Source organism: Leopardus geoffroyi, chromosome E3 (genome assembly GCF_018350155.1).
Source record: "Leopardus geoffroyi isolate Oge1 chromosome E3, O.geoffroyi_Oge1_pat1.0, whole genome shotgun sequence".
Lineage (NCBI taxonomy): Eukaryota > Metazoa > Chordata > Mammalia > Carnivora > Felidae > Leopardus > Leopardus geoffroyi.
The window spans coordinates 27792169-27805517 of NC_059340.1; the positions used below are offsets into that span (position 1 = coordinate 27792169).

General features: G+C 50.5%; 1 protein-coding gene across 1 annotated transcript in view; it reads right to left on the bottom strand.

Annotated features, from left to right (window-relative positions):
- Positions 1 to 498: 498 nt before the first annotated feature.
- Positions 499 to 13349, bottom strand: part of XYLT1 (xylosyltransferase 1) — a 311997-nt gene continuing 299146 nt past the window's right edge. The window contains exons 11-12 of the mRNA XM_045460172.1: positions 12139 to 12472; positions 499 to 5901 (exon numbers count right to left, since the gene is read on the bottom strand). Of these exons, the coding sequence (XP_045316128.1) occupies positions 5579 to 5901; positions 12139 to 12472 (657 nt within the window). The 3' untranslated portion in view covers positions 499 to 5578. The remainder of the gene's footprint in view (positions 5902 to 12138; positions 12473 to 13349) is intronic.

Below are 13349 nucleotides of genomic sequence, written 5' to 3' on the forward strand. Positions count from 1 at the left end.
ACCAATGAATGCTCCAGATGTAGAGGATTCAAGATATGCCCCTTCCACCCACATTCCATTGGCCAGAATTTGGCCCCATGGGATCACACCTATGCACCAGGAAGTCTGCGAATTGTGGTCAAGCATGTGTGGTGAGGAAAGGGAAACGGCTTTGCTAGACAACCAGCCATTTGGATAGAGAAGACCGCTGGCCACTTACATGGCAGCTTCTCCTTAACAACATCTCCTGCAACCAGGGGACTCCTATACAGGAGGGCACTGTCCTAATCTTGTCAAGAGACAGAGCAGGATGATTAGGGAGTGTAGCCACACATCCAGGATTGCCCAGGAGGGGCCCAGCTCAGGCCTGTGGTCTTGGTAATTCCAGCCAGTTGGTGCCCCTTTGGATAACTGATAGCATCACCCTCAGACTACAGGATGGACAGAGCAGAGGAGGGGAGAGAGGACCAGATTTGGCAAAGACCTGGGATATTGCTGAAGAGAAGCCATAAGCCGCTGTTCCGTAAAGACAGTATTTTTTTTTTAATTTTAAAATTCTGCATCTGAAAACACAGTATGACAGAAAGCATCTATGTACACCTGCAGTGTTTTTGGTATGATACAGTATTTAATACATCCACTGTTTTCTGCAAAAAATTTTGCTTTGTCAGACAGAAACAAACTCCCCTAGACAAAAAAATACAGCTAAGGCACAATTTCGTTGTTGTTTTTCTGCTAAATGAAAAGACAGAAAAGGTGCAAAAATGGGCGGGTAGTGCAATCATTTCCAAGAATCACTGTCTACCTTGAGGAAAAGCATTCGTAGGATTGGAATTTTGATAACTCATCAATTTCAGATAGTTCAATATCTCTTAAAATACTCCTTTAAATAAATAGCAAAATATCTACATCTTTCAGGTGTGTGCCATTGGAATTTTTTTAAACTTTATTTACAGATTTTTTTAAATCAATACATTACAAAATATTTCTGTACAGTTTTATGCATATCATGATCTATAACAAAATAGTTATTTTTAAAAACTATATCACCACATGTCTTTGAAAAAAATGAGGGGGACAGTAATAACTTATCGTGAGGCCTCTAAAAAAAAAATACCCAAACACACGCTATTGACAACATATTAGAAACAAAAAAAGACCGAGAACGGACTCGAAGGACGGTTGCGCTCAATTCCAGTAAATTTCCTATGAAACCCTAGGGTTGTCTTTGGCCTCCAACAGAGCCTGGAACAACAGAAGGCGCAAGTGTGATCCCTTTGAGAACACGACCCATCAGCTGGGAATACTTAATGCTCTCACTTTCCAGGCAGGAAGGAGGAAGAGAGAAACTGAGAAACTCTCCTGCTTTACCCTTGAACGAAGTACCTCCAAGTCACCACGCCTGGGTGGGGGTGGGGAAAGAGGGTACCTCGGCAGTGTGCGCGGAGGACGGGCTGACGTTCACGTGAGCACCCGAGCCTTCGTTTCACCCACAGGAACAACAGAAGAGTGCTTCTCTTAAAGACGGCGTTTAGAAGCCATGTGTATGGCATCTGCAAACTACAGACGGGCAGCCTCTCGCTTAGGAGGCTGCCGCGAAAGCTTCAGGATGCTCCTTCTTCTCGGATGTTGGTGGAAGGTGGACGGAGAGGGCAGTCAGCTTTCCAAAAATAATTTTAAGGCCACATTTCAAAAAGGAGAAACCTAAGGCTTTTGGGGGTGAGGGAAGGAAAATGAAGGAGGAGATGGGAGAGGGGGATGGAGGTGCAAGGGGGCAGAACCTGCTTTTCCTGGGGACTCCGTGGGCAGAGGCAGTGGGGAGGCTTCCCAGCCGGAAGGAGGGGGGCCGCTTTCTCCCTGGGTGGGGCTTGGGGAGGACAGAACCAAAGACAACGTGAGGGGCAGACACAGGTGGCGCATGAAAGCCCTCAGTCTAGGGTCTATAAAGTATCTGATTTGCAACGTAAAAAAAAAAATACTTTTGAGAGACAGAGAAGGAAACAGAGGGAGAGAATTTGCATAGATTGTACATTCAGCTCGAGCAGATTTGGGACACCTAATTGTTTCTCCCCCAGGTAAACTTCTCAGCAGACACAATGAGGTAGCGCCTGTGGTAGACCCATGGGCAAAGTAAGGTAACTGAGGCAAAGAGGGCATCCCGCGAGCAAGCAGGGCTTCCGAAACGTGCGCCAGGACAGCTGCTCAAATGTAGGACTTGGAGAGAGCTGGGCTGCGACACAACCTCCCGGGCCCCCCAGCCAACCTGTCATCCATCACCTCTGCCTGGGCAGGCAGGAATTCTGGAAAGTGTGGGCCTCTTTAGGTTGAAGGGGCAGCAACTGAGGTCTCCAAATTCTTTTTTTTTTTTTTTAAGCACCATCTTGGGACCTAGGACAGCTGAACAAGCCATTCCTCCTGGGACCCTTCTCTGCAGGACAGTCTCTCCTGGTTGGAATGACTGGTAAGAGGTTTATGGTTTCTTCAGAGCAATTGGTGAGATTTCACCAAGGGTGGCGCTTTTCCTCCTCCACGTGGGCACTGCCTACCTCATGGTAAACCACCTCTCCAGCCAGCAGGTGGGCCGGCAGTGCCCAGGACGAACTGTGGAATTTCCCTTTGCCCACTCTCTCCAACAAAACAAAGAAAAAGCCTTGCCGACACTTAAAAATCAGATTTCCAGTGACCATCTGGATCCCCTGGCCTCCCTGGCCCCACGGGAAGACTGCACTGTGCCTACATACTCACGTGCAAAACCAGGCAGCAGCCACCATGCTGTCTTACCCCACGATGGAAGGGTCTGGGACCCCTGCCACACAGCGCGGCTCTGACCCGGCAGGTGTTGGCCAGCAGCCGTTGCCAGTACACCCTCCTACTCCATCCCCCCTTGGGTGCTGTAGGGGAGCTTGCGTCCTGCGTCCCCGGTAGACTGGGCTGTGTCAGGGGACAGGCTAAAGCCCTACACGTCGGTACTCTGCCCCTTCCTGGCAAAGAGATCAAGGTTCCAGCCCGTGTCCGTGCACCAGCCAGGGAACGATGAAGGCAGTGCATCCACCTGCCCCCGTGCCCCCTGTCCCCCTACATCTGGGGTCTTGCTGGTTCTCTCTGAATGTGCTGGCCTTTTAAAAGTTAAACTGCCATGGGGAAATGAAGTCCAAATGATGCCTTGATCTGACCAGAAAGGTCTCTTTCCAAAGGGAGGAAAGGGCACCCTTGTGACCCACAGGGTCTAGGCTATGCTTTCTGTCCTCCCTGGAGACCGTTTGGTGAGACTTGGGCAGGCTGGTTGGGAAATCGCACCGTATGCCCCAGCCTCTGGCATGAGTGACTTCAGACCTGGTCAGTGACTCAGTGCCCCAGGCGCTGCCCTTCCAACTATGACAGGGTTTCCAGGGGCTTGTGATTAATCACTCTTAGATTAAAAGAGAGTTCAACTATTAGTGTGTCTCTTGTGGAAACATCTTTTCTCAAATCATCCTAGGCTTTTGCTTATTTTATTCCCTGACCCTGACTGCCTGGCATCTCAAATCCCTTGCAGGGAGGGGGCTGCGGATTGTGCCCAGAGTAAGCTGGCCCTGGCCCTTCCCCTCGTTCTGGGGGGAAAGCCAGCAAGGTGGGCTGGGGTGGTGGCAGAGGCCTCTGGGTTCAAGTTCATGGACTAATGACCTGGGCTTGCAGGGCAAGACCGTCCACAGCCCCTGCAGCCCATTGACAGGGGCTAACTCCCAGCTTGGTCCGACTACTCCCCCTTTTTCTAAACTGGATCTTTCTTCTTCCCAGGCTTGCAAAGAGTCAGGGTCCCCCTGTCACCTGCTAAGGTCCCAGGCCCTGCCCTGGGTCCTCTCCCTCCACCTGAGTCGTTGGCCTGTTTGGTACTGGAGGCCCAGCCCAGGCTCCCACCCTGCCTGAGAAGGAGGAAGGCTTCATTGCCGTGAGGGGCACACACTCTCCTCATCGTGTCCAACACCCCTGCCTTTCTCTCAGGACGTGGAGAATACAGAGCAGACAGGAGACAGACAGACACTGGCCGCGGGGAGGGAGGGGAAGGGGGGGGGCCTTTCATGAATAAAGGCAGCTTCAGTTAGTAAGAGAACATAACTAACAAGCTGCAAACGCAGCACCTACTATTAGTCATGGACTAAAACATATAAATAATAAATACTGCAAGTGTCCCTCTTCCAGCCCCTCCCTGGCCCGCAGGACATCCGGCCCGGTGGGGCAGGGGCTTGGGGGCGAGAGGCATGGGCTCTGCTCCCTTCACACGCACGCTGCACAGAGACACAGGATAGACTCTGCAGCAGAACATGGTGCAGCCACGGCTGGGCCTGTGCCAAAGAAAGCCTGTCGTGGGGACGGGGTGGGGGCTGGAGGAGGAAGGGGCCTGGAGCCACGGCTCAGATGTCAGGTTTCTGCACCTCGAGCACTTGGAGTAACACTGCTGTTAAGGTAGCAACCAATCACATCCGCAAGCTTCCCCCTTTGACGCGGCACCTCACACGAGGAAGGACATGGAGTTAGAAACCAAATCTGAAATGCTTTTGCAGGGATGTACAAAGTCTGGTCCATTCCTACAGCACCAGGGATGGGGGTGGCAGGTATGATATACAGAGGTCTGGAGTGCCCGGACCTCAGGGCGGAAGGGCTCACGCACGGGAGGGTATTGCTGTGCCGTCCAGCTCAGGAGTTGGCTCCCGACAATCTCTGAGTTTCATGGCCGTGGTCCCCAAAGTTCCCACTGGCCAGGACCCACGAGGTCATGGTCTCAGTCTCCTGGCCCACGAATGCCTAGGAGACTTGGTGCTTATAAGCATCAGCCTGTCGGTGGCAGTCCGGAGGGAGGCTGGCCTGGAACCCTGGCCCTGTGGCAGTGACACCTTGGGGAACCTTGGCCATGTTCCGTCAAAAGGCTCTCCTGCGCATCTAGTGACTAAGGAGGACAACTCAACCCGACAAGGCTGGGGGAAGGCTCAGACAGTCTCCTTCTCCGGCCCAGGAGCAGGAAAATGAGCCCAAGCAGGGGGCTGGAGATCAATCAAGCCCACGGCCTGGGCCGTGCTTTTCCAACTGGCTTTTGCAGAGCCTGTGGGTTCTGGACAGGTACCTTGGGAGGTGCCACTGACAAAGGGACGGCCTGGTGGGCTGTGCTTGGAGAAGAACCTTACACTCCCCAGCTTCAACCAGAGCAGCCTGGAGTTCAACTGCACCTTGAACTTCCCCCTTCCAACTAAGCTTAGTAAACTCAAGTCTGCTGCTCAAAATAAAAGTTTTGAGAATCGCTTGTCTGGGGGACTGGGTCACTGGCAGGGACAACAAGGAACCTATAGGCTTTGAGGATCAACCAAAAGAGGTAAGACCACTGTGGCGCGGGGACCAAGCAGTCCTTGCCCCCAGTACCCAGCTTGTCAAATGCAGGTCGTCGGCAGAAACGGCTTTGACCTCTACACCTTCCTTCTCCATCATTCTGTAGCCATGAGAGCTCCTCTCACAAAAGACACCCCTCCCCCCCCCCCCACCCGGGGGGTGGTAGGCCAGGGTCCAGGTGCCACCGGCCCCCCTGGCTGCTTTCCCTTTGAGATCTGCTGTGGCTCACGTGTGCCTAGTGCTACCTGAGCCGGCCGTCAGGTTTGACGGCCCCCAGCTCCGACTTGGGGTCGGGGCTGAAGGAGCTCCAGGCCGTCTGGCTGCAGGTCTGCATGACGGGGCAGGCAGTGGGGCCCGTGGTGCAGATGTCCATGGCGGCCCACATCCCACCTACCAGTGAGTCCAGCCAGCGCTCGAGGCCCGCGCCAGCCGTGGCCGCGTTCCTGCGAGCCTGCTCCACCTGGGCAGGGCTGATGGGCAGGCTGAGGACGGGGTTCAGGCTCTGGAAGCTCTGTTCCATGTAGGCGCTGCGGAGGGGCCCGTTGTGCAGCCTCAGTGCCTCCTCTGAAACGCAAAGGGATTAGAGCGTCAGACGCACCACAGAGTGGGGGCCAGCTGCGGGCCTTGCACGGCGCGGGGCACCGTCTGTCACCACGTCAGTCACGGGACAAGCTCGGTAAGTTGGTCAGTGGCCCCCACCGCACAGACGAGGAATCCGACCGCAGGGACGTTCCTTCCCCAGCCAGGGGCCTGCTTGGTGCAGGGCACTGTCCGCTCGTCCCTCCGGTCAGCACGTGTTCCCAGAGCAGCGTCAGTTACTAGTCCACACATTCATGTGGCGCATTTAAAGCACCTATGTGCAAGGCATTCACTTCATTCATTCATTCATTCGATAAAGATGTATTCAGTGCTGCCTGGATGGCTCTGCCAGTCGAGCACCGCACTCTTGGTTTCAGCTCCACTCCTCATCTCCCGGTTTGTGAGATCGAGTCCCGCATCGGGCTCTGGGATGACAGGGCATCGCCTGCCTGGAACTCTCTCCTCCTCTCTCTGCTCCTCCCTGGCTTGCACACATACTCTCTTCAGCATTAAATCTTTTTTCTGAAGTGCCAAGCCCCACTCCCAGTGGTGGAGTGAACCAGGTAGTCAAGAAGATTACGACCCAGGGGAGGAACACTGATGGCGATAAATAAGCAAGGTCATTTCAATCAGCAATACGCAAAACGGGACTAAACTGGGTGTGACGGTACAGCAAGGGGTTGGTGAGCTACAGCCCTTGGGCCAAATCTGGCCCACCGCGTATTGCTGTAAATAAAGTTTCAGGGGAACGCAGCCATGCCTGTGCGTACATCTTGTCTGCGGCTGCTTCTGTGCTACCACAGCGCAGGTGAGTACAGACCGAGACCGTACGTGGCCCACAAGCTGAAAATATTTACTGTGTAGCCCTTTGCAGTAAAAGCTTGCAGCCCCGGGGTTAGAGAGTGACCAGCGTGTTTCTTTGGGATGAGAGGGGCAAGGCAGGCCTCTGTGAGTGACAGCTGAGCTGAGTGCTGGCTAATGAGAAAGCAGCAGCCGCAGGTAGATGGCAGGAAAGAGCGTTCAGAGCAGAGGCGACAGTGAGCGCAAAGCCTCGGTAAGTGCCTTTCTGCAAATCACAGAGGTAACGAGAGGCGGAGCGGAGGTTTGAACCCACGTCTGTCGACCTCAGCTGTCTCTCAGGACAGCCCTGCCTTGCTGAACAGCAGTGCTTCGTGCATGAGCGCCAAGACGGCAGTCAGGGTGTCTGGGTCTGAATCCCCACGGCCCACACACTTGGGGTGTGGGTTCTGATACCAACACTGGGCACCTGGTTTCCTTGACCTAGTACCTTTTGTGATGGTTAGAAGGGTTGACTTCTTTTTAAGTGCTTAAAAAGGCACCTGGTGTTAGGATCCCAAATATAGAAAGAACTTGTACAACTCAACACCAAAAAACCCCCAAATAATCCAACTAGAAATCGGCCGAAGACATCCAGAGGGCCAACGGACACATGAAAAGATGCTCATCATCAGTCATTGTTGGAGAAATGCAAATCAAAACCACAATGAGGTATCACCTCACACCTGTCAGAATGAGGACTATAACACACACACGTGTTGCTGGGGATGTGGAGGAAAAGGAAGCCTCATGCGCTACTGGTGGGGACGCAAGCTAGTGCAGCCACTGTCACAAACAGTATGGAGGTTCCTCAAAAAGTTAAAAATAGAACTGTCCTCCAATCCAGCACTCACACTATTAGCTATTTACCCAGAGAATATGAAAGCACTGACTTGAAAACACACATGTACCCCTATGTTTATTGCAGCATTATTTACAATAGCCACATTATGCAAGCAGCCCAAGCACCGCTTTATCCATAAAGATAAAGAAGGTAACTTATGTACAGGGGTATTTATGCAGTGGAATATTAGTCACAGAGAAGAATGAAATCTTGCCATTGGCAACAACACGGATGGAACTAGAGGGTGTAATGCTAAGTGAAATAAGTCAGAGAAAGATGAATACCATACGATTTCCCTCCTGGGTGGAATTTAAGAGACAAGAAAGAAAAAAGAGAAACCAAAAAACCAGACTCAAATACAGAGAACATACTGGTGGTTAGCAGAGGTGAGGTGGGTGGGGGACGGTAACCTAGGTGAGGATTAGGAGTTGCCTATTGAGATGAGCACTGGGTAATGTATAGATTTGTTGAATCACTATGCGTGCACCTCAAACTATAGAATACCACATGTTAATTTATAATGGACTTAAAATTAAACGAGACAAAATCTGGTGCCAACACACGCACACAAGCAATGCCAGGCCTGTACTAAGTGCTTGAAGAAGTTTAGCTAGGGTCACGGTGATTGTTGTTTTTAGGACACAATCCTCCTACACTCACACAGTCACAGGACCGGTGTTATCATCCCCATTTTACAGATGGGGACACAGGTGGCTATCGTGTGAGACAGATCAGGGGTTCAATCCAGGACTGGCTGGTTCCAAAGCTCGTCATCATGACACTCTATTTGCAGGCACATCCAACCAACTGGAAGCTATAAGACTGGTTTTAAGTTTTTAAATTTTATTTTTATCTGGAAGCCAGTCTTTCAAAGACTTGGTTTTCCCATCTATAAACTGGATACTCATTCCTGGTACCAGATTGACCCCGAGGGCTGGCAAGAGGCTCAGGTAAAGGTTCATATGCTCTGTCAACAGTAAAGAAACACTCAGAGAGGAGGCTGTGTGGCTCCTTCCCAGGGTTTCAAGATGGGGGAAGCAGAAAGTGCACATTTGGGCTGAAGGAAAGAAGCCAGATACTTCTATTTTGGAGGGGTTCTCTCTTATTGCCTACTTTATTGCCAAATACAAGAACAGGTTTTTAAAACACACGGGCCAGTGATTCTGGTGAGTTGTGTTTTAGCAAATCAGCTCTTACCCTGGCTGAGATAGCCAGGGTTCTAAGAAATGTCCTTATAGGACAGTGTGGCATTCAGAAAATGTTTTCTGTTCGCTTGGCAGTGGCTGTCACCCTCACTGGCAACCAGGAGAGCTCAGATAATCCACAGACTTTTCTAGTATGTGGTCCATGAGTGAGGTTCACGAAGGGGGAAGAAATACCATACACCTGCAAATAGTGGCATTCACAACATGCCTTGACTACAGACAAGAAAATCAATCCTTCCCTCCCTTCCCTCCATCCCCTCTCCGTCCCTCCCCTTTCCAGAAGCAGAGGGGCTGGGCTCCAAGGGTAACAGGTACAAGAAGGGGCATGAGCCTGCATGAACATATATCCCGGCTTGCTGTGATTTAGCTGACTTAGGTAGGACCTAATGTGTTTATAAATCTGGCAGACAGGGCAGGTAGCTCCTGAACCATCTGCCCAAGAACAAAACTGTTCTCTCTCCAGCAGGTCCTGATCTGTCCACCAGAGCCTCTCCGTGCCTCCACATCTGCAGAGCTGGTGGTGGGGAGATCCCTGAACTGACAAAAGGCAGGGCGTGCAAAGTGAAAAGAGCAGCTAACAGACATCTGAACACTGGGAACCCAGTATTATGGGTGATACAGAAAACCCTGATGAAAAACGAGGTTAATGTGGGGAAATGCTATCACAGCATTAGCCCCTGATGCTTGCCTCTATAATTAAATTTTCCTCAATTCCACCTCATCAGATTTCTCGAGATTACCAGGGACGCATCAATAGCAAATTACTCCTGATGAATCATTTTACAAACTGCATTGCTCCCACCTTCGTGTTCCCTGCCACTGGAACATCATTAATAGACACAAATGCTGATGTGGGGGGTGGGGGGGGGGGTGGGGGGCAGCTCCCAGTGGGGTACAATGACCCCTGGCTATTCCTGGGCAGGGTTACAAGAGCCTTGCCATCGTCAGAAACTCTAAGGAGGAAAAACTGGAAAAATCAGGACCCAGTTAAAGGCCCCAGGCTATTTTACTGGGGCGAGGAGGTAGATTCAGGACCCCTCCTTTGTTATATCTGACAGGTGTATGTGGAGCAAAGAGGACAACGCTATTTCCACCCCTCTCTTCTGCATCTTTCTTTGGGAACTCTCAGGGTTGCTAAAGATGTGACCTAATCAAGAGGGCACTTGAGGGCCCTCAGTGGGTGGGCTTTGGCCCAGCTAGTTCTGGATCTGTTCTTTTGCCTGCTTCCCAGGGGAGCTGGGAGGATCAGATTTCCTTCTCCAGAAAATACTAGGCCTGGATCTTTCTGCTTGCTCAGCACAGAAACTTAGCAGAGGCCCACACAAGTTCACGTCAACACCCCCTTGTTAGGATTCCAGGCAACCCCTCCCCATGTCTATGTCCCCCTCTCCTTGTGTCACCAGCTAAATGGCACCCAGCCCAGAACTGAGAGTTTAGCTAACCAGAGGCTGGAGTGCGTTTTTGGCTTCTGGGTTTCTGATCTGTTAGATATAGACCAACAATTTCAAGTACAGAGAGATCCAGAAATCCTGTTTCTAAGAATCTATTTTATAGATGTATCTGCATGGGCATAGACAATTTCAAGAATCTTTGCAGCGTTACCTGTAACCCCACCACGACTGAAAGAAACTGTATGTCCACTCAGGGGATGAAAGATTGTGGGTCTTTCTCCCAGTGAAATACGAGGCAGCTAGTAGCTTTATATATATTGACTCGTTAAGTCCAAAGAAAAGTTTCACCCCAAAATGTATCACTCCATTTTCAAACACCAGCAGTGTGTGTGTTACTTATTTTGTGTGTTGATGCTTTAGAAGCCTTGAGAAACCTCTAGAAGGATGAACACCAAAGTGTTGGCAGTGGTTACTCTGGGAGGTAGGACTGAGCAGGGAGGAAGATGTTCCCAGTGATCAAAGGGGGAGGAGGAAAGGACAGAAAAATAAAAGTAAACTCTCTGGGTAAGAAAAGAAAAAGAAGGCGGCACGTTAAGAGTCTGACATCCCTCTCTGTGCTCAGCAGGAACCACTGTCCTGATTTCCTATTAACAACTCGTTTTCTCACAGCTTTTTATGGACAGAGAATCCTGAAATAACGTAGTGGTGGCTTGGCTTGCTTTTGAACTTTAAATGTACGCGCTCTAATTATGACTCTTCTGTGATATTTTCCTCTCAACATTATGTTGTAGAGACTCATCCAGATCAATGCATGGCACGGAGCTCCACTGTCTGAACAGACCCCGCAGTGTTCGTACATCTGAATGTGGGCATCTGGACTGCTTCCGGTTTGGCGCCATTATGAACAATTCTGCTCTACTTCTGCACACGTGTGTAGGGCATACACCTTAGGCTGGGATTTCTGGGCAGTAGGAGGTGTGTGTTCAGCTTTGGTAGGAGATGCTATGCCATTTTCTAAACCCGTTTTATCACTTTGCCCCACCCCCCCACCCCACGCCAACACTACATGGGAAGCCATTATTCTCCAACCCTCCATCATATGATATTGTCTAACCTTCGAACATTTGACAACATAGTGGCATGAAATCGGATCTCTTTTTGCTTTTAATTTGCATTGCTCTCATTATTCATGAGGCTGAGCATCTTTTCATCTGTGTGTGGGCCATTTATGCCCTGTCCTTTTTTTTTTTTTTTTTTCCTTTTTTTCTCCTTTCTCCTTTGTAGCAAAGGCCAGCAATCCTTTTCTCTAAAGGGCCAGATAGTCGGTTGTTTTGGATTTGTGGGCCATGCAATCTATGTCAAAATTACTCAATGCTGCCACTGTAGTCCCAAGGAAACCATAAACAATATGTAAATAAATGGGTGTGGCTGTGTCCCAATAAAACTTTATTTAAAAAAGAGGGAGTGGGCCAGATTCGGCCCCTGGCTTGTGGTTTGATTTATGGGATTTCTTTATATATTGTGAATGTATTTTTTTTTATGTGTAGCAAATAGTTTCTTACTAGTCTTTTCATCTAGTGTATCATATTTTTGATGGAAAGAATTTCCTATTTTAATTACTATTTTTAAAACAGTAAGATTTGCCAAAACTCACTATCTGCCTGGGTTTATTTCCCATCTTGTTTTAAATATAACCAGGGCTCTCTGGAAGTCCAGTGGGAGAGCATCTAATAATTAGGTACCTAATACACAGATGACATCATCTCAGTGTGCAGGTAGAAAATTAGAAGGCTCTGTTTGCAAACAAGCAGGGAAAAATGCTGAGCAGAGAGCACTGTTCTCTGAGGCAGCCCACATGCCCCCCACCTGCAATGCCTGAGGGAGAAGACCCGGGAGACGCCCAGGATGGATTATTTCCACCCCCAGAGACACTAGGAGGACTCACCTGGTTTGATGGGCTGCCTATTTGAGAAGGTCAGAGGTGCAACGAGGAATTTGGTCTCTGCAACTGGCACCCAGTGGTGAAGAATTTTCACTGTCCAGACCCCAGGCCTCAGGGGCAAGTTCAAAGGGGGCTTGTAGTGAGTGAATTCGGCAGTGGATTCAATCAGGATGTCATAGGTGGCTGCGATGATGTTGACGGGATCCACCCAGATGACAGTCACGGTGACATTGGGGCCCTTCCCCCATTTCTGCATGCCTACCGGCTCATCCATGGGCCCCAGGAGCCCCCCAAAGTTGCGGAAGAGCCGCTCCTTGGCATCCCAGTCGGTGCCGACCTGAAAGAAGAGAACGAGTCTTGGAATCACCGAGCCGGATTTAGGATACAGGGTCCCAGAGAGGCCTACGATCCTGCTTGTTGGGCTACATACACCCATTTTACAGATGAGGAAATGGAAGCTCTCAGGAGGTCACCTGCTCAAGACTGCGAAAGTGGTAGTAAGCAGAAGATTTGAGATTTGGACCCAGTCTGTGGTCTGTTCATTAAACCGCTAGGCCTCCTGGGCCTCATACAGCATTTGACGCTTGGAAAGAAAACACACAACATGCACTGAATCAATCAATGCCTGCTGGCAGGCCATCCCGAGGACACGTACCCCCACTGCTCAGCAGGTGCGGGCGGTTTCCACTTTGGTTCTCCGTCTTCTAGATCAGGCACCTCCATCTAGTATGACATTCTGAACATGAACGGAGCTCAGGTTTCTGAGCTGCTCTATCACAAGCTGGGAAAAAGGAGGGTCCCTCAGCCTCGCTTGTTGCTGGCAGTTCACATGGCTCTCCTGGGAAGAGACCGCTGTGGCCTCCCTAACGCACTCAGAGCTAGACCTTAGGGGTGGGAGGTAGCTGTGACACCCACCCTTCCTGCCAGCGAGCTGGTGTCTGTGTGGCTCTGACTGGCCAGGGGCCTGCTCTTGGCTTCCCTCCTAACACTTGAATCACCTGCAGTTTGTTCTTCAGCCAGAGTGGCCAGGAAGAGCCTCTGAACTGTCCTCTCGCTGCTGCTCAGTGCCCCTGTGGCTTGCTTCACTGTGCTTTCCTAGTGCCTAGCACCATGCCTGGTGCACAGCAGGTGTCTGTCTGGTTAATATCTGTCACATCACTGAGTGAGTGACATCGCAAAGAAATGAATGGACTACACAGATCCCTGATACTGAG